This window comes from Condylura cristata, unplaced genomic scaffold (genome assembly GCF_000260355.1).
Source record: "Condylura cristata isolate star-nosed mole 26May11 unplaced genomic scaffold, ConCri1.0 scaffold00013, whole genome shotgun sequence".
In the NCBI taxonomy this organism is placed as follows: domain Eukaryota; kingdom Metazoa; phylum Chordata; class Mammalia; order Eulipotyphla; family Talpidae; genus Condylura; species Condylura cristata.
Window position 1 is genome coordinate 51,913,594 of NW_004567114.1, and position 22,113 is coordinate 51,935,706.

A 22,113-nucleotide genomic window follows, 5' to 3' on the forward strand; every position below is an offset into this window, starting at 1 on the left:
ACAAGTTATCAGACTGAAATGCCTCAATGTATTTTTTCTTCCACAAAATTTTAAACTGCATTAAGCCAGGATCCTTTTGTGCTGATTAGTGTCAAATGTAAGTAAAACATGGTCCAGTTCAGGGCCTGCCTGGTGGCACAGGGGTTAAAGTCTCAGTGCTATCAAGATATCACCAGACACTGGCATGAGTTCGATCTCCGGCCAGGGAGCTAACACCTATCCTGTCTCACCCATGCTCCTCTCAGCAGTCTATTTCAGTACATCTGCCTATTCTGCTCCCCACTGTCTCTGGCGAATCATCTCACCCCTGTACCTCTGACCTGTTCCCCAGTTCTTATATGCAGAAATAAATAAAAGTAAACTCTAAATAAAAAACTAGATATATGGTCCAGTTAGATGGCTTATAAGAGAAAACAGTTCTTACCAGAAGCAAGGTGAACTTTTCTAAGTTTTCAGGTTCATTGAATTTGATTGTGGCTCCATTGATCTAAATTTTAGACAGGGATATCAGAAATTTAGAAGAGATAGCTGAGCTTCTCATGTTAATTTTGTTGTTATCTTTAACAAGTCTTTATATAATCATCTCTCTACAAAAAGACTTTTTTGTTAGTATCTATCAGGACATTTACATTTTACTTCCCCTTTCATAAGACATTAGGTAATTATGGTTTCTAAGACCTATAAATAAAGTTCAGATTATTTGCAACTTTGATAGGAAAATGGATAAATTGTTGTGCTCTTCTCTCAACACTGGAAAACTGGCAGGAATGAGAGTCAGCTATGCCTCAGTATTTTCCCTCCCACAAAGGCATCTCATGTCCCCACCCACACCACTACACAGTGGAAAATTCTTACTTCTGCTCTGCATGCCACTTAAAATTGAAATCCTGGATTCATCTCTTTTAAGACTTTTTATCTCAGTATCAACCAAATCACTTAGCCATTTTGATAGAAAATAAGTCAGAAGTTCACATACTAAGACTGCATTGCTCCTGAATAATCTGTTCAAGATAGATTGATTCTAGTTCCCCTTTCTCCCCTCTCATGTTTGTGCATAATAATCTCAAAAGTGGAGAAAGAAGATAAAAATAAAACTATGATTTATCATAACTAAATACATGGAATGTGTTCTCAGCTCCATTTTTATAATATAACAACTTTATTAAAGAAAATAAATACCAATGAGATACTGTTTAACACAGAACAGAAATTTATGTAACATAAAATAGAATGTGCACATAAGCTAAAATCCTTAATTAGTTGAAGCTTTCTTTATATAAAATAGTTTTTTATAAAAATAAAACTAACAAACTTTAGCAACAAGTTTCCATTGATTGCATAAGAATTATATAAATAATTGAGTCAAGAATTATTTTTCCTTATCTCCAAATGGTATTTTCTCACTGACTTAGAGAGAAAACTTATATTCACCCATGGATATGTCATCAATCTGTTATGTGTGAATGGACACTTGACCAAATGTTTCATTTCTGAAAATTAAGTTACTTAAATCTAATAAACAGATGGCCAGAGGGTATGTAATAGCTTACTCTGTCACTAAATTTATTATACCAATTCCTAAGGTAGACTTGAGAAGTTAGCAAAAATTCTTTCTGAACACAATTATGCCAAAATTGATGTTGCAGTTGTCAGATCATTTTGAAATTAACTCACTTTCGACCTTCAGAGGAAAGATTGAAAGATTCATTATCTTATGTGAAAAATTAAAATTGAGAGCAAGTCTTATGGGCTGCTTTGTTTGATGTTTACTTTTAAAACTGATTTAATAAAATTTTATTGATTGACTAATGGTTTAGGATACAATGTAAGCTTCAGGTGTACAGATTCATACCTTGACAATGTGTATATTCCTCCCTGCACCACCACCAAAGTCCAGTACCATCCACACTATCAAATGACCCTCCTACCCTGTCTTCCCATCCTCACCACCTCCCTCTGGTAAACATCATATTTTTACACACTCTCTGAAATGCATTTTTTGTATTTTGTAAATTTGTTTGCTTTAAACAGGTTACTTATATTGCACATATGAGAGAAACCATCTGGTAGTTACTTTCTGACATATTTTTAGCTTAATCACCTTAAATTCTATTCACACTGTTGCAAAAGGCAAGATTACATCATTTTTATTAGCTCAGTAGTATTCCATTAAATGTCCCATCTTCTTTATCCAGTCATTTGTTGATGGGCATGTAGTTTATTTACATATCTTGGTTTATGTGAAAAATGCTGCTGTGAATACAGAGTGCAAATATGTTTCCAAATTAGTGTTTTCCTATTCCTAAGAAAAAAATTCTAGGAATGCTGTTTTAGATCATATGCTATTTCTATTTTTCATTTTTGAGGGAGTCTCCATAACATTTTTTTGGACAAATCCATTTTTTATTAAATTTTTCTTACATTGTTATTTATTTTTATACAGTATGTGATTTCTCCACTCATGTATAGTCCCCATAAATCTCCTACCACCACAACATCTGTGAACCATCATCATCCCTGTGCTTGCCCTCCCCTCCTCTACTGTACATACCATTTTTAAAAAAGATTTTATTTATTTATTTTTGCAAAGAAGAACTTGGGTTAGACTAGAGGGGGAGGGTTGAGAGGATTCACCAGATATAGTGGGGAGCAGAACAGGCAGATTTACTGAAATGCACTGGTAAGGGGAGCAGTGAGAGAGACAGGAGAGGTCTGCTGTGCCATGTGACTTAGTTCCCTGGTGTGGTATCGAACTCAGGCCTTCATGTTGATAGCACTGAGACTTAACCCATAGGCCACCAGAGTGGTCTATATACCATTTTAATAGGGGCTGCACCAATTTACATACTTAGCAGTGACACACTAGAGTTCCTTTTTCTCTGCACTCTGGCCAACATGGTATTTCTAGTCTTCATTTATCTTGGCCATTAACAGGTGTGAAGTGATAACTCACTATAGTTTTTAATTGCATTTCCTTACTAATAAGTGAAGTTGAACAATTTTTCATGTGCCTGTTCATCATCCATATGTCTTCTTTGGAGAAGTGTCTATTCAAATATTTTGCCCATTTTTTTGATTGGGTTGTTTGTTTCGTTGATGTTGTATGATTTCTTTATATATTTTGAATATTAATCCCTTGTCAAATGTTTGATATGTAAATATCTTTTCTCATTCGGTAGATTGCGCTTTCATTTCTGTGATAACTTCTTTTGCTATGCAAATACTCTTTGGTTTAATGTAGTCCCATTTGAGTCCCCAGATACATCTCTGTCATGTTCAGAATTGTATTACCTATATTTTCATCTATGTATTTTATGGTGTCAGAGTTTTAATAATTTTTATTTAATTTTCTGTGTGATATAAATGTTGGTCTAGTTTGATTTTTTGCATGTGGCTGTCTGGTTTTCCCAATACCGTTTATTGAAGATCTTTCTTTTCTTCATTTAAGGTTAGTCATAGATTGTAGTAGATTATCTGTCCATATATATGTTGGTTCATTTTGGGCTTCCATATCTATTGTATTGATCTGTGTTTCTGTCTTTGTTTCAATACCATACTGTTTTTGATGACTACTATGGTAAAGTCTGAAATCAAGGAGAGAGCTAGCTCCAGTTTTTTTCTCCTAAAGATTACTATGACTATTAAAAGTCTTACTTAGTTTCATACAAAATTTAGGTTCTTTTCTTAAATTTCCTTGAAAACACAATTGGGATTTTGATAGGGACTGTGTTGAATTTAATACTGCTTTTGGTAATATTTATTTTTTCCAATCCATGAATGTGATAATTTCATTGTGTCTTTTCTTCTGTTTATTTTAGTAGTGTCTTGTAGTTCAATATATTGATATGTATATATAAGAAAACAAGTCCACCTCCTTGAAAACAAGTTTGGCCACTTGGGTCAATGTAAAAAATAGAGTCCATGATTATCTATGATGGTATTCTTTCACCCACACATAATAAACTTCAAAAACATCAACTATTATATATCAGCTATGCAGAAAATGAGGAGTCATTTTGTTATTGGAAAGATTTTTCAGCTACCATTCAATGTATTCTTTGAAAAATTATTACAGCTTAATTGTGTGTGTGTGTGTGTGTGTGTGTGTGTGTGTGTGTGAAAAAGCAAGGTCAAGAACAAAGAATATATGCATTTGAACTTTTCTCAAATATTTTTTACCAGTTGTGTATGCATGTACTTTAATTCAAAATATATATTACAGATATAAATATAACTATATACACACACCTAACTACATTGAAATTCATTTTCCTTATTTTCATAAAGGTGCTATTAGAGGACATTTTTGGATTTTATAGTGAATGCAGGGGAAAAAATGGTAAAAGTGTCACTAATCCATTCCATAATTTTCATTTAAAACATTCAGGGAATATACCGATTAAATGAACATGTTAAGGTTCTGTCCTCTGTGTAGAGGCATTTTATAGAGTAGGGGAAAGGAGGAATATACTGTTATAAGTACCTCTAAGTACTCATCACTTAAAGACATAGAGTTAGAGGAGCATAGATAAATCAGTTAGGAAAGCTTCCTGCTCATCTACTTATTCCCTTTTCTCCCTTAACCGTCAAAGTTTAAGAGAAGGTTGGCAGATAAGACAGAGTAGCTGCAGTACCACTTCTGTTCTCCCTTGGCCTACCTGGACTCTGAGATCTCTTTCTCACATTGATCTTCTCCCTAGCTTTTCTTCTGTCTATCCAGAGGAGACTCCCAGGGCCTTGCTGCCTAATTCTGCTGGTGTACTTCTTTCCTATTGACTGTTCCTGTTCCATCCAGAAAACAAGATCCATATTCCTCAAAATGGTGCTCAAAATGAGAGCGAGGAGAAGAAATATCACTTAAGAAAATATTCAACAAGGAAGGTACACTCTAGCACATTGTATGGTGGGCTTGTCCCAGGAGAATTAGAATCCAGTCAGGACTTTCATGTTATCCTTAAAACTTCTGTTATGATCACTGAGGTAAAAAGCACATTTGAGGTACCTGGACACGAAAATTATGATGGTCTGCCCAGAAAAGGACTAGAGGGAAATGACAGTGTGATAGCCTGGTTGCAAGTTCAGAGATGAACAGTGCTATTACTGGTGTTCCATATTGCATATCAAATAGATACATGTAGTCATTACCATCTGGTGTTCCCAACATCAACGCCAGACAGCTGTCTGGTCTTATTTGTAGACAGTCAGAACAAATAAAGGAAGAGTTGTGACCTTATGAATTTTAGTTCTGACCAGGAAGGAATAGCTCTAGTTTATCTGAAGTAGCCAGAGTTTAATGCATTAGCAATGTGATTGTTTCCAGAGCAGTGATGGCAGAGCAGCCCTTAGTGGTGACAGGCAATCAGGTAGATGGACAGGCATCTCATGGACCACATGGAAATATACACTCTCCCGTGATGCCTAAAGCCACCAAAATAAGAAAGACAGATCTATGTCTGAAGCAGAGTTCAGAATTGCCAAATAGTGGGAGGACAGTCCTGATAGGTTATCATTGTGGGTGCTACCAACCGTAGCCTGATTCTGTGTCCCATCGGTGCCAGGACGTCTTGCCAATGAGTAGCACGGAGGTGGACACAGTGCAGATTCACCCACAGTCACTTCTGCTGCTTACCATCAAGCTTCCATCTGTGAGGTCTGAATAGTGAGCCAGTTCAGGTTCCAAGTAGTTGATGAATTTTTCATTTTACATGTAATTTTTCCACTCACAGGATTTTTTCTTTAAATGAAGCTTTTTTTTCTTTTCTTTTCTTTTTTTTTTTTTTTTTGCTGTTAGCACTTTGATGTTTGTTCCTGTGTTTATTTAAGTCCTTTTTGTTCATGATGATTTTTCTTTCTATTTCTCACTGAAATACTAGTGGAATATGTAATCTTTTAATGTTAGGATTTTTGTTGCTGTGCACAAAATAAATGAAGGTGCAGTGACCCCAGGTCAGCATTTAACCTTGAATGTCTGTACAGGGGCCCATCTAGTGTTTAAGTGTAATTTTATTTGACATAAGTGACAACTAACATGTATAGCCAAATTTAGCCTACCTTTACTAGCCATTTCTGTATTCTGGGAATATTTGTTGACTGTTTAAAAATCATGTAAGATAGCACCATAGCATGGTATCTTGAACAAATCAGTAATACTTGTTTTTTCTGTTTTTATGCCAATCTTCATTCCATATAAGAGTTTCTGTAGAAAATACTGCAGCTTCCAATAGCAGAGCAATTCCAAAAGCTTTTGACTAATGTGCTTCATCATTGCCATCAGATGCACTGCATGTACAAATTTTATCTTTTCTACAGTAAATTTCTACCAATTTTGTAGAGATACCCTAGTATGCTTATTTAGAAGTATGTGCTCCCTGTGCTTACTATTGGTGATAATCCTAAGAATTACAGATTTCTCAATATGGTATTCTAATTAAAACTTCATTATCAATTCACTGTGCTGGAACTTGGAATTTTAGCATAGAAAAAAATAATTTTACTATGCATAGAAAGTAAAAATGTATTTTTTGGAGACATTAGAATTTCAAAACTATAAGGCAGCACATGTGGAATTTAAAGGTGTTAAGTGTGGGTTTCTCTGTAGCTTTAAGCTTGAACAGTTTTGTATAATCAGTGAGCTTGCCAAACAGTATCAAAAAACTCATTTTCTTCAAGTGCTTTATTTATCTTTAATAGAACCTTCATCACCCTGGCGTTGTAAATTTGGAGTGTATGTTTGAGACGCCTGAAAGAGTGTTTGTTGTTATGGAAAAACTCCATGGAGACATGCTGGAGATGATCTTGTCAAGTGAAAAGGGCAGGTTGCCAGAGCACATAACAAAGTTTTTAATTACTCAGGTAAGAAATCAATTAGAGATAGAAAAAAAAAGGTAATATTCAGTATCAAATGTTACCACTGTTTAACTACAGTTTTTTAGCCTTGTTGTTTATTCCCTACTTTCAAAGTCTAAACTATATTCAGAAGGTTGCAATGACTTATTGTTTTATTTGATTTTTATCTTTGTTATCAGATTACAATATTCTGAATAAATTATGTGTGTGCAGGCCGAAATATTTAAAACTGCTCATGAGGTTTTAAAATGCACAGAAATTGAGGCTGTGCTCTTTGAAAATATCCGAGAATCCATTTTCCTGTTAGATATTATTAAATTATTTTATTACACCTGTCTTGGTTGGTATACAAATACTACTAATATGCTACTTTTCCCACTGAAGTTTCCTTAGAAACATACTGTCTTAATTTAGCTTATTTCATTATCTTGAACATAAAGAAACTTTATTATTTAGTATAGGTTTTCTCTTGTCCCTTTAAATTTATGTCCTATAGAAAACATTTCAAAATGAACTAGTAGACCAAAAGAAATTATTCTGATGATTTTCTTCTGTATAGATACTTGTGGCCTTGAGGCATCTTCACTTTAAAAACATCGTTCACTGTGACCTCAAACCAGAAAATGTGTTGCTAGCATCAGCGGATCCTTTCCCTCAGGCAAGTACAAACGCCTCTCAACAGAAAGCCAGGTGACTGTGTCATCGGTGCTCATAGCATCCCGCCACCTTTTCCCTCAGAGCCTTTCTTTAGTTCGGACTGTGCTACTCATGTGCTCATGTGTTGGGGATGGTGGCTTTGTAGCTCTGGTTCTCGGTTCAGCCTGCCTTAATATTGCATACCCTGCCTTCTAATTCTGCCTCCTAGCTTCTTTCAATAGATCCTGAAAAGCAGGCAGCCCTAGGCCAATGTGGAAGCAATGACCTGAGCACAAGCACTTATAAGTCCAGAAGTGCTGACAGTTCCCTAGTGCTGCGCAGCATATTATTCAGTGTATATTCAGGGGCAAGAGGAAAACTGTCTTCCTTTTCTTACTAGAGGGGTAGAAAACAAAGGCATATCTCTACAAAGAATGTCCTCTCTGATGTGACCTGACCAAGGTGGCTGTCTGCCTTGCTTCCCCGACACCTTCATTGTTGCCTAGTTGCCAGTGCAGAGCTAATCTTCAGGATTATTTTGGGTGACACATGTCCCTTGTCTATCCTCCAACCTTTACTTATCAACCCTTGAGAAAGGCCTTCTTAGCTTCTCTGATTTGCATGCCATTTGCCGGCCTTGTAAAGCAATATACTAACTTCTAAGTACACATATTTTCATATTTGCCCCTTGGTTTTGGGGGGAGAGGAAGGGAGAATGTTTACATGATATTTTTATAAATGAAAACATACTTTTGTGTAGGTAACAAAAGCCACATTCTTCAAGTATGTAATGGGCTTGATAAAGACCTGTTACATTTACCTGAGAAATTCATACAATGTGTGTAAAATACTATAGTTGTCTTTAACAGAGCTGGACTGACCTACAGACTTATAATTTGTGAAATTAACCACTGGTGCAAACCATTATTCTAAACAGGTGAAACTTTGTGATTTTGGTTTTGCCCGGATCATTGGAGAGAAGTCTTTCCGGAGGTCGGTAGTGGGTACCCCAGCTTACCTGGCTCCTGAGGTTCTAAGAAACAAGGGCTACAATCGTTCTCTAGACATGTGGTCGGTTGGTGTCATCATCTATGTAAGTTTGAGTGGCACATTTCCATTTAATGAAGATGAAGACATACACGACCAAATCCAAAATGCAGCTTTCATGTATCCTCCAAACCCCTGGAAGGAAATCTCTCACGAAGGTAATGACTTCCATTCCAAAATGATAGTTACTTAATCTTGAGTGTATTATTCATTTAATTGAGAATTATTAAAGTGAGAAATGCTCAGTGTAATTGACTACTGGGAGTACTGTCACAAATTGATTGAAGTGGGCTAAGAAGTAAAGGGAATGGAGGCCAAAATGTCTTTTTGTTGAGATATGCATGTGTATACATGTATAGGCACACACACACACACATATACACACTATAGAGAAATTAAGAAAAGCATATTGAGGTAAACTGAACAGGCACTTAAGAGAAACTTAATATTTTGTCATATTTTCTTAGAATTTATAAATATTCATATCTTGATATAATGATATCAATATGATATTCACTATTCATGTGTTGATATAGGTATCATTATATTGATACAATGATATAACCTTTACAAAGGGCTTCCATGCCATATACCTGCTTCTATGTTAAGTACTTTATTATGGCTACAAGAATTTTATGACACTGACTTTAATTATCATAATACATGTGTTAATGTACTAAGTTATTTGTGTTCTAATTTTCATTTTGAGACATTAGAAAATATATCATAGTTTATTTAGTCATTTCCCTGGCATGATACCCTTAGCCTGTTCCTATTTATAACAGTATTTGATATGCCTTATGTTTAATTTCTATATATCTTTCTGATGATTTCTATAGCATAGATTACCTTGGCAGTATGACATTACTTAAAATTAAATTCTATTTAGTAAATGCTTCCTCTTCTATTTATAAAAGACATGACAGGAGCAGCCAGAGCAGAGAAAATGTTTTATCAATGCTTTAGAAAGTTCCCTAGTTGAACATGCTTTAGAGTTTATTTAGTTCTAACCCAAACCCTGTAATATAGGTCATTCAAGTGAATGAACTAAGTGGGGCAGAATAAACTTTGAGACTATAAAGACCAAAGTAGTAGGTATCAGAGAAGAAGGGTAGGAGGGGTGAAAATCATGTAAAAGGATCAATATATGGTGCAGGATGGAATTAGATTTTTAGTGGAGAACTTAATATACTATATACAGCTGTTGGCTTATAATACACATCTGAACCTATTTAATGCTATAAAACATATTACTTCAATAAAATATTGAAATAAATTAATAGATAGCTTTTAGTATTATACCTATATATTTCAAATAGAACATTGACAACCCAGTAAAAAAAGAAAAGTGCACCACCTCAGGCCAAAATTACAAAGCTACTAAAGGGGATAGCCAGAATTTATACTCATTTTGAGCATACATCTATAATCATTAGTCCTGCCTTTTTTTTCCTGTTTTTTTATGCTACACCTAGTTTTTTGTTTTAAATTTTTTTTGTCATTAGAAAAATATATGTATTCACATAGAAGTATTTATATCTTATCCATTTAGTGCATATGGTGGTATAAGGATGGGAAAAGAGCTTGCATACACTGCCTAGAGTAATTAAACTTTTAGAATATTGTTAAAATTACGTGATAAAAACTATCTTTTGTGTGGGCTTTGAATTGCTATTAACTATAAACTCTAACATCCTTTGACAAGTTAAAAATCATAGCTAGATGGATATATCTCTTTTTCATTTATTTAAAATTTTGTCTGAGGTATATTGGTTTACAACACTGTATATATTTTAGGGGCATAGATTCACACTTCAAGAAATGGTTGTTATTATACCATGCCTACCACCAAGGCCCCCATACATCCTACACCACAGTCCACTGGCCCCTACCCACTTTTCTCCCATCTCCTAACCTCTACTGATTGTAGCCTCAGTTCTGCATTTCAAGTGTTTGTTTTGTTTTTGTATGAGCCTTTGCTTTGTGTTTTGTAATATATATAGTGGTAAGATTTTACCACATTTGATATTCGACTTTTATCCTTCTGACTTATGTAGCTTTGCATAAAACCTTCCAGGTCTATCCATGTTGTTACAAATGGGAAGAGTTTATCTTTTTTATAACTGAGTAGTATTCCATTATGTGTGTGTGTATACCATATCCGATTTATCTACTTGCCCATCTTTATTCACTTAGGTTGCTTCCATAACCTAACTATTGTAAATAGTTTTGCATTGTCATAATAGTGCATATATCTCTTAGAATTGGTGTTTTAGAACCTATGGCTAATCTATTTTTAGAAAACTACATTTTTGAGAAACCTACACAGTCTTTCAATAGTGCCTGGAGTAGTCTGAATTCCTACCAACAATTTACCAGCATTTCTTTTCCTCCACACCTTTGTTAACACGTGTTGCTGATGGTTTTATAATATGAGCCATACTAATAAGTATGGGATACAAATAATTTGCATTTCCCTGATAATAAGCAATGATGAATATTTTCCCACATACTGATTGGTCGTGTTTATATCATATCTGGAAAAGTATATATATTTCTCATTTGCCCATTTTTATGATTGAGTTATTTTCTTGTTTGATGTGTAATTTCCTTGTAGATTTAGAATATTAGCTCCTGTCACATTTATTATGTGCAAATATTCTGTCCCATTTGGTAGGATGTGTTTTAGTTTGTTCACTGCAGAAGCTTCTTAAATTTGATGTAGTCCCATTTGTTTATTTTTGCTTTTGTTTCCCTTGCTACCAGAGTTGACGTCACAGACATCCCTGAAACCAATGACATAAAGTCTTTGCTGTAAGGGGGTGCTTTTCTTTAAGTATCATTTATAATGATACCCTGTTTCTATTATCATGGATATATATATTTGCCTTGCTGTTTAGATATCACCTGTTTAGTTCATAAATGGTTACCTATTGATTATGAACACGTAGTCATCACTGGCAATAGAGAACAGAGGCATCAAGAATTTCTTGCTGGAAAACCACAATATACATATGTGGTATGAATATCAAAAGTAGAGAACAATATATATATATAATATACCTTAGGAAACTTGAAAACTTGGGGAGATAAGCTATATGTACTTGTGGAAATGATCATCTGTTTCTTTAAACTGTTAAATATGCATAAAATCAGAAACTTAAAATTCAGAGAAGACTCACCTTGGACATGATAAGTCAAAATTGTGTGTTTTTAGTCACTAAAAATTAGTAAGGCAGATAAACATCATGTCAGAAAGAAAATTCTATGAGGACAATTCAAGAGGCACTTCTGTTTGACCAGAAAGTGTACATTTTACTTGGCTTAGTGTCTAAGCATTAAACATTTCCCATCACTCAGTAGAGCGATTTGGAGACTGGTCAGTTATACTAGAACATCAGTTTTCTGAATAACAGAAGTATCATCTGAGGTGATTAGCTGGCCTCTCTGAATTCCTCTGGCTCATTCTTGCCTTTGATGCACAGCACTATTTGCTAATTGAGGTTGTGGATTGCAAATGAGTTATGTAATTGCTATTATATAGACATGATCTATACTTGAATGTAAAGAAAAGCTAGTTAACTTATGTCATAATTTAACATCTAGTTTTATAACATCACAGCTGATGTTACTGGCCCCATTTCTAAACCTGTATCTTGTGGAGAACAAACTGTTCTCTGATTGAAGTTAGATTGGACTGTGACCACAAATAATTTCAGCATATAAGATCTGACAATTATACAAGCAAAGTAGTATCTGGCAAAGAGTGGTTACAACTGAGTTAATGAATTTTCAGTCTTGAGATATTAAACCACACCAGAACCATGAAGAATCCAGATATAAGAAATAAAACTCTAGGCAACTCACTAACTCTGTAGAGAAAGGTAAAGATCAGCAGCCAACAGTTTGAGATATTGTCTGTTCTAACAATTCAAATTTTTTAACAGTTACCTTCTTTGCACTTCAGTTCTTTAACTATGATCCATGGTAATAATTCGAGCCACATAATGAAGTTGTAATAGATACTGAAAAAGATGAAGGAAACAGCAGACATCTATAAAAACATGAGTGAGCCAAGGATGTAGATTTGTGAGGAGGGCAGGCAGCAAGACTTTAATCTAAAAATTGCTTTTGTGGGTAACCAAGAATTGTGTGATTTCAGAAATTATATGCAAAACTGATGTGCATGTTCTCCACACATATTGTTAGTTGTCTTTTTTTCTTGGCATGTATTTTTTCTGTTACTGTACACTTGTACTTCATACAATATAATACTACATATGGAGTGCTTGAACCACCATTGTGACATTTATTCCTCACAGTATTCCTATGGTAAGTAGCTTGTTTTCATCTTTGTAGTAGAGAAAAAGCAGAGAGGCTAAGTACTTGCGTAAGGTCACATGAGAGATAGGGCTTTTACTTGAAATCAATTCTTTGTCTCCAATCTTTATAGCATTGACTATTGCATACCAAGGGCTGCACGTTTATTAAGGACTGATTTTTAGGAACATATAAGGTACATTTTGTACTAAATTATTTTGGTCTTGATAACATAATAAACTTAGTACTGGCAATCTGGAGATATCCTAATACTTTGCAGTGTATTAATCACATTTAACATGCAAATAACAAAATCTACCTCTAGCTAACTTAGGTAAATAGGGTAATTTATCATTCATATAACTAAGAATTCAAAGATTCGCCTAGAGATCTTGCAGTACAAGTATCACTTTTCTTTCATCTCTCAGAAGCTCAACTTTAATTTATGAGGCTTCCTTCTTAGGTGAACTCTTCATGGGGTACAAAATGATCCCTCAAGTGCCAGGCTCACATGATGCTTATGGTATTTGACCTCAAAATGGAAGAGCAATTATCTGTCAGTAGCCAGGGAGTCTCTGAAATGGGCACCGATTGGCTGTGCTTAAGTCCCAAATACCTGGAACACTCACACAGACACCTCAAGAGCCTGGCTCTGATTGACCATACAGATGAAGGAGAGCACTCCAGGCCGGAAAGAAGTTCCCACAGGGAAAAGTTACTAAGGTAAAAACAACACAAAAGCATTAGCAGTTGTACTTCACAAAATAGATTTTTCTGAATCAGAATGAGGTTTGAAAAATGAAACTTTGAGAAACACTTGATCTAGCAAATATTTACAAGCAAAATGAAGATAGTAAATTAAACTTGAAGGAAAAATAAGAGTAATAGCTAACACGTCTGCAAAATTTGCACTGTAGCCAAGCATTACTTTAAACACTTCACATATATGAAATCATTTCATAGTCCCCTATGTTTGAGTATATACTACTCTGTTTCCATTTTAAAGATGAGACCATGCAAGCAAAGGAGAGTTAAGTGACTTGCCTGGTGGGACCAGAGTGCAGATCCCGTCAGCTGGCAATAAGGTAGATGTTCTTATCCATTTTAGCAGCTTGATTATCCTGCAAATGAATTTAGTCATATTGTAACATTAAATTATTGATTTGCTTTCACTAGCCTAGTACTAGAGTAATAACACAATTTTTGATAATGTTTAAAAACACAAGGGAAGAGGATCATGTTCGAGGAATTAAATGGAGAGCTCTTCCTCTGAGTCTTAGTGACCTCATCCAGCTTACATATTATCTTAAGGCTCAGTGTTCTCTGAAACCTGGTGATACTAATTGCTCACTTGCTGTGTTATTTTAAGTGCTAAATGAAATACCACTAGATAGTGCATTGCAGAGTGATTGACGTAAATATTAGCTGACTTTGACAATACTCTTTAAAATACCAAATTCCTAATTTAGACTAAAATTCCTTTCTCATTCTAAAATCTTTTTGTATCCATGTTGTCTTTTTTATCAGATAGTTAATAACAGGACATATACTTTTTCCAGTGTCAACATGAAAATAGCAGTTTTAAAAAAAGAAAAGCAGCAGTAGCTTCTTCATTGAGTGGATATAGGGTTAGAATTTTTAGGTTTTAAGTTTCATAGGTTTATAGGTTATACTCCTATAGATCCTCAGTTAGTGGTAGTTACATATGAATGACTGCATATTAACTTTAAATTTTAAATATCCATTTCTCCAAGCCTATCTAACTTCATTTTAATTTCCAAACATATGGACCAGTACAGTGTAAAATACATAAAAATGTGACAGCAGTGTCATATTGCTATAAAAAAATCCCAAAGACTTGCCTCATTTTTTTCTATACTGTATCATAGATCACCCAGCAGCTCATAGACGGGCATTAATTTATAGCTCACACTTTGAGTAGCACCAATTTAACATCAGTGATTCAAATGTAAAAGATACCACATTTATTTTTTTAAAGATAAAGAGATGATAAAAATTAAATCATTAAAGGTGGTAACCTCTGAAGAGCAGATCTACTAATGATATGAGGTTTTTATTTTCATTTTGAGCTCTTATTGATTGACAGCTCTTCTAGCAAGTACATATAATACTTCTGTAAAAAAAAAAAAGCAATAAAATGAGCAAAAGTGCACGGAGGGAAAGAAGATGGCAGGGATAAGTGGGGTATATACTTTTGTACAATTGTGGTTCTTCCATGTCTGCTCTGAAGTTAAGTCTTAAGTATCTATGCCCACAAAGAAGAATTTTCAAGTATTAAAATCAAATAGGTTCTCTTTTCCTATATTCTTTCAATTGCTTGGGATAATAATACACACTTTAAATTGTACACTTTTCTATATGACTTTATTATACAGCTGTGTTTTCTGAGTTTATTCTTAGAGGAAGAAGAAGTGAAATACAGCTTGCTTCAGTGCAGACATCTTATTAGATGATAACAAACCTGCAGCATTGAGAAAGCATTTTGTAAAAGTACATTTCTATCATCAAATTGAATTGATGTGTTCAGTTAGAGATACACGGTAAATTTGACACAGGTTAGTAATAGAGCATGAAGATCATCAGAGAAATTACTATTTTTTTCCTCCTGAGTTTTGATATTCCTTTATCTGCCATTAAGGAGGCAAGCAGGCAGTAATCAACACAGAGGCAACCTCGGAAATTGTCTCACAATGAGCCCCCAACCCCCGCAGACAGAGATCATTTTCTGTGTTCACAGGTGAAATCTGAAGAAGCACCTATTCTCAAGTCACCCGCTGTGTTGTTACTGCTCAGCTTCTGAGTCACATGGTTAGTTGCTATTATCAAGAATTAAGATAAAACGTGAAGTCTTGACATGTATATGAAAGGGGGATTGGAGCAAATGCCCTTGCATTAATTCTATAGCTTATATTTATTTCAAATGAGCAAATCATGATAGTGCACCTGCAACCAAGGTGTTTCTCCACTGTGTGCACTGACAACCTCAGTGGCAGCGCCTATGCTGCTGCTTCTCCCTAATATGTGCAGTCATAGTTTGTTCCTGCCATTGGTCTCAATCCTCTGCTGCTATTTAGTACACTATAGAATTTATGGCAACTCCAGGCATAGAGCAGCTTTAATAATATGCCACTAAATTTATCAAAGCACCTAAAGTTTATTTTAAAAGCAAACTTTGCCATTCAATGTGGTAAATTCAAGTAAAATTGACCATGTGTGTTTTTTCATCCAGAAATTGGAAATGAAAAATACAGCCAGTACAGCACAAAGCAAAGCTAAATAAAAGCCTAGCACCATTACCACATGTTTTCAAAATCCATGAGTGTTCCAGAACGCTAAACACTTAAGTTGGAAGTAGCACTTAGCCGTGAAAAGGAACCAGCTGTAGGTCCCTCTTTCACTGCATATTGTTCAAAACAAGAAATAACCCCATTGAAAATAAGCCTTGAAGAGCTGAGACCCAGAAATCCAATGCTATGAGAAACAAAAGAAAGATAATTGTCATTTTAATAATTAAACTGTGTTTGTGACACTTTGTGAGGCTTGCAGATCTAACAAGCCTGCTGAATATTAATGAATAGATTGATTTGTCAACATATTAGTACCACTGTCAGGCATAACAGCATGGAGGAGCTGCAAGGGAACTAGCCAGTGAACTGCTTAAAAATCTTTGACTAGGTGCCAGGAAATTTAATCAAAATTGATAAACTGGCATGAGTTATGTGGGTCAGAATTTACACTGGGTTTAACATTTTAAACAATCTCTATTTAAAATTCTACACTTGCTTGTGCTTCATTTTCAAAAAGAGGACATACTTTTAATTTAAGAAATTTAAAATTATAAGCCAGAGTTATACAGTGATATGTACATATACATATACACACATAATTCAAAGTCCAATTGAGATAATATTTGAATATCCACCAGAAAAGGAACCACTTATTTTGATAGCATTTAAGTTTTAATTAATGGGATTTTCTTGAACAAGTGATAATGTGTAGAAAGAAACTGCTTAGAAGTTTTAATAAGAATGTTGGCAATATAAGTGTTCAAAAATTAGTTGTCTGCCACCCAAAACGGGAATGTTTCCTACATATTACAATTATGAAATTAAATTTTCACTGTGTATATGTATCACAGTGAGTTGAAATATAACATGTCACCAGGATATGTTAGGATAAATAAGCAACAAAGGTTAAATATTCTTTAAGTTTGCTTTTTTCCACTTACCACAATAATATATTAAAATAAAAATCTTCTGCTTTGCCATAGAACCCATCCACTGAACAGTTATCCAGAGCATCCTTAAATTGCTCCACTTATAGTAAATATCTAATCTTATGAGGCTCCCTTCTTCTTCTTAGTTTGACCTTCACACACAAAGGAAAGGAAAATATGTGTTTGTTGTTTAAACAAACTGGTAGAAGAAGCCTTTTCCTTTTTCCAGATAGAGGCCTTTTTCATCATGTCTCCCAAGTTCTCTATTCTCTTAGACTGTTTTTCCTTCAATTGCCTGTTCACTCTGATCAACAGTCTTCCTTTTGTTTATACTATTTTTAAATAAAACACCAAGACTGGACTGATTGGAAAGTCAGTGAGTTAGAGTGAAGTGAAGCCACCACTTCCCAAATTGCAAAAGCACATTTCTTTTAGTCATGGCTTAAATAACATTTTGGGGGACTATAAGAAGACTCACGTTGATTTAACTGATAGATTTAGAACCCTTAATTCTTTCTCATGTGTGTTGTTCATAAGCCAGGTTCTCCTAGTCTGTACTTCGACATTTTTGAGGAAGTGGGTGAGGAAGGGTCTAGGCAGAAGACTTAGTTTCATTAGGCATATTAAAAGCCATCTTAACGATACAGCCCATAGTTCCAGAGAGCTGATATCTTGGAACTCATTTGTGTAATCCAACCTATCTGATCTGTGTTGCCATCTTCTGAGTGGAGCTATCTTGAAACTTTTCTGAATCTTCATTCTAGAATATTGAACAAAATGAGACTAAGGACAGATTCCTTTCTCTGCTTATATGCATCTATTCAGGGGCCCATTGGGACAATATTAAATCAGTTATTACCAACTTTCAGTGATCTCAAACCTTGTTACTCAAGTTGTTGTGTGAGGTGCCTGTGGTAGTCATTAAAATACAAATTCACATGTCCCCTCCTGGAGGAACTAAATCAGGGATTAATTTACCTAGGTTATTCACCTAGAAGTCTGAGAGTAACTGCCTTCTATACTGATCCCTAACATTATGAGTCAGAAATGCCTTCAAGGCCTGAGACAATTCTAAAAATAAACAAATGGAAGTGAGTCCTGGGCCATTTTAGGACTGGGCTACAGCGAGCAGTCATAAGAACAAAACCTCCTGTTACTCTATCATGCTTAATATACAGAATCCAAGATTTAGCTCACATCTGGCTTAGGGCAGTTAGGCCCATTGGAGAGATTGGCCTGAGTTGTGCTTTAGGACACACTCACTGATACGTATAGTAATGAGAAATCACTTTTGATCTTTTGTAGTTTCTCTTGAACTGAGAAAAAAGAAACAAACAGAAACAAAAATCCTCTCCAAAAAATGTCACTGTGCAGTGAAAAAAATTTACTCTGAGCATTGTCAGAATAACAAATATATTTTGATGTTGACTAAATTTTGGATAAATTGGGTATCTGTTTGGGGGCCGCTATATATTTTCCCTTAAACAATTCATCATTTCCAAGATTAGATTTCTGATCTTGAAGAGGAAATAAAAGTGAATGTAAAGCAAAGTAGTAACCAGTCTTAGAATAACTATCTACCAAGGAAAGAACTGGTAAAGAAAGACACCAGCTTGAGACTCCAGAGGTCTTGCACTTCATTGGATTGCGGGTAATTGACTCTGGAACTAGTGAGATGATGACTTCCAGCCGCCTTGTTTGCTGCTGGCAGCCTCTGGTTTCAGCCCCTGAGAGGTGCGTCCCAGTCAGTGTTGCTGGGCAACAGCTTGCTGGGTTCAGAACTGGAATGTGAAGGGTTGCAAAATGACTTTTAAAATAAACACACAACTTACCACCAGCATGAAGTAAACCAAAGGGAGACTGACTGGGCACTACTCTGCCAGGCAGTGAGGCAGAATCCAAAGAGAAAAACAGAAATGCTTTCTTAAAGGCAAAGAGCTTAGTGGTTGACAGATGATGGTTCCATCACCATACTCTAATTTTTATCTTGAAAATATGTACCTGGATATTTGTAGGTACAGAAGAGATAGTATGGAAGAAAATTAAAAATGAAAAGTTCTATATCTGACAAAACAGATCAGACCTGTGGCTTCAAGGGTAATTTCTCTTCTGTAAAATAAACATTGTAAAACAAATGTTTATAATGTGAACAAATGCATGCTTTGATGCTTTGTATTATAGTTATTCTCAGTATCTTTCTGATTTTCTGATAGAAATCACTGATCTTGTGATCTGGTACTTTATTTACAGTTGTGATTTGCTAACATCTTGCTTTTTTTTATTTTTCTGAAATATATTATACAAACCATATACACACATTGGGGATATCAAACTTAAAGCTGAGAACTGGCCATTTACATTTATAATTAACCTATTCAATCTACCAAATACTGTTTAGCAAGCATTTATTTAATACCTTAAATGATATATTTGAAAGACTTGTGAAACACATGTGCAAAAATGAGTGCATTACCTGTGTACCATTTAAGGAACTAAAACACAGTAAGGGAGGATGGGAGAGAAATAGTAAAAGGTGGGCCACAGAACATGATTGAGATATGACCTGCAGCATCAATTAAGTATTCAGAGATGACCAGTTACATTATTTTTGTAGGACTTTCTCCAAGAGGCTGTTCCGTTTAGCATTAGCAATGGCATATACGAACATACTTCTGCATACACACATCCTATTCTGTCCTTACATGTGGTATTTGCTTTGATGAGTACAATGACTGTAACATACTTTCCTCAATTTACATAATTATTTTTGATACCAGAAGGAAGTGGAACCTATACAATGAACACTCTGATGGACATACTGCTTCATATTAAAACATAAAACCCTTCAGCACCTGCATATACCATTTAATTTTGTTTTGTTCAGACACACTTGTGCACCTGGCAGGCAGTCAACATGGACTCCAGCTATCTTAACATCTGGTGAAGTGCCCATCCTGGTGAAAGAGAACATTTGATAAAGTTTTCACTTTCCTGACATTTCATTCTCTCAACTGATGATACAATGAGAGAAATTGCTATACAGGAAATGAGGGGAAAGTAACTGTGTTAGAAAAAAAAGAAACATTAGACTTAAAAACAGATTTTCTTTTTCTTTTTTTTTTTTGAATATACTGGAAAGGGTAGTGTGAATCCTTGGCTAGAGACATTGTAGAAACCAAAATCTCTTTGCTCATAAGGAAAAAAGGGTTCTTTAAGAACAAAATTAAACCATATAATTGTTTGAAATTTTCCAAGAAAGAAAAAGGAAAGACTTACTGTATTGACCCAATGTTTGTCCAAGATATTCAGAGCACTTGGACTTAAAGAGAATGTATTAATAATGTGAAGGAGAAGTTGAGCTTGATGATGAAGAGGACAAAACTCAAAATCATGAAGGTTAACTCTGAACAAATAGGCAGGTACAATTAGAAAGTAACCCTACCACTCTGAAAAAGTTGCTGTGTTTACTGCAAAGAGGAAGAACCAGCCACTGCCTATGTTTTGCCCCAGTTTTCAAGTAAAGAGGAAGGGAAAGTCTTCAAACTGAGGGGAGAAAGTGTACAGCAAGAAGTATGATCCAATAGAAAGGAGGATTTATATCCTCTACTGCTCTGGCCCATGTCTAAGCCCAGATGGTTAAAGTGATGCCTGCTTTTTGCCAGAAGCAGCAGAACCAGCACAGTAAACTTTACCTCACAGAAGACAGGTGTTTAGCTTACATTTTCTGCTGTACTTATGGATACACAGATACAGGGGAGTTGAGGTACCAGGAATTTCTGAGGCAATCACCAGGCCCCAGATCCTCAGAGAGTTGCAGGTAACTTGGAGCCTGCCTTCCTCTCCCAGCTTACCTGACACTGGTATCCTGTGCTGTGCTGCACCTGCTGCTGCCTGTCCTCCTTCAGTCCCTTGGCAGTCCTCTGGCCTATTTCCCATACCCAGGCCTTGTCCTCCTTTGCTTTGTTATTGAAAGAAAATCTCAGAACAACCCAGTTTACATCACTTCCCATTGTCTGCCTCTCTCCCTTACACCCTCTGCAGTTCCAAAAGCACACCCAACACATTCTCTCTGGATCAGCATTCTGAGTCTTTGAGTGTTGAAACTGGAGCTGACACTCCACTTGGACAAGTTTTTTCTGAATGTTAGTTCTCTTTTGAGACTGCTGGGATTGCCTCAGTGTTAGTAGTCTTTGTGTTGCTTTGCTGCTGTTTTGTTTGTTTGTTTGTTTGTTTTCCTTTCCCAAGATGGCTCCTTTATACTTGATGTGTTAAACACAGCAGTCTCTGGGAGCCAGACCTGGGGAAGTGGAGGCATCCCAAAAGGGTGCCTCATGGCAGCTATAAAGTATGATCATTGTTCAGTATTGGGTGTGAAGAATAATCATACTCTAACCGAGATGATTGTAGAACCATTGAGAGTAACTGCTAATGAATCATGGATTTAAAAAAAAAAGAGATACTGAAGACTTAAACAAGCCTGAATTTTCAGAATTTGTAGAATGAATAATAGAGTTTAATTTTTATTCCTTACAAAATCCAAGAATAAGGCCCTCCCTGGTGGCGCAGCGGGTTAAAGCACTGCACTGAGAAGCTAAAGCCACTTCCGCATGAGTTCGATTCCCGCCTGCCCCGGAGGTGACCACATGGCGTGGCAGACCGCTCCTGACCCGCCCGCTGCTCCCCTCAGCAGTGTACTTCGTCCATCTGCCTGTTCTGCTCCCCACTCTCTCTGGTGAAGCCTCTCGCCACCCCTGAGCCTCTGGCCTGTACCCCAGTTCTGTATGTACAAATAAAATAAATCTTTAAAAAAAAAATCCAAGAATAAATGATAGAATAGAAAACAAATCCTGGTCCTTAGAAGGAAAAAACTACAAGTCAACATTAGTTTATTTAGAATATTTTACACCAGACTAATTGTGTTTTCTTTTCTCCATAGACTTACCAGTTAATGACTTGTATGTGTTAACTATCATAAAAATATTTCCCATAATAACCTTTTAAGATTATAGTATATGGACTGGGTGGAA

At 35.5% G+C, this 22,113-nt stretch overlaps 1 protein-coding gene across 1 annotated transcript in view; it reads left to right on the forward strand.

Annotated features, from left to right (window-relative positions):
• PRKD1 (protein kinase D1) overlaps positions 1-22,113 on the forward strand; it is a 219,461-nt gene that overhangs the window by 191,604 nt on the left and 5,744 nt on the right. Inside the window, exons 14-16 of the mRNA XM_004681964.2 lie at positions 6,691-6,852; positions 7,406-7,504; positions 8,420-8,687. Of these exons, the coding sequence (XP_004682021.1) occupies positions 6,691-6,852; positions 7,406-7,504; positions 8,420-8,687 (529 nt within the window). The remainder of the gene's footprint in view (positions 1-6,690; positions 6,853-7,405; positions 7,505-8,419; positions 8,688-22,113) is intronic.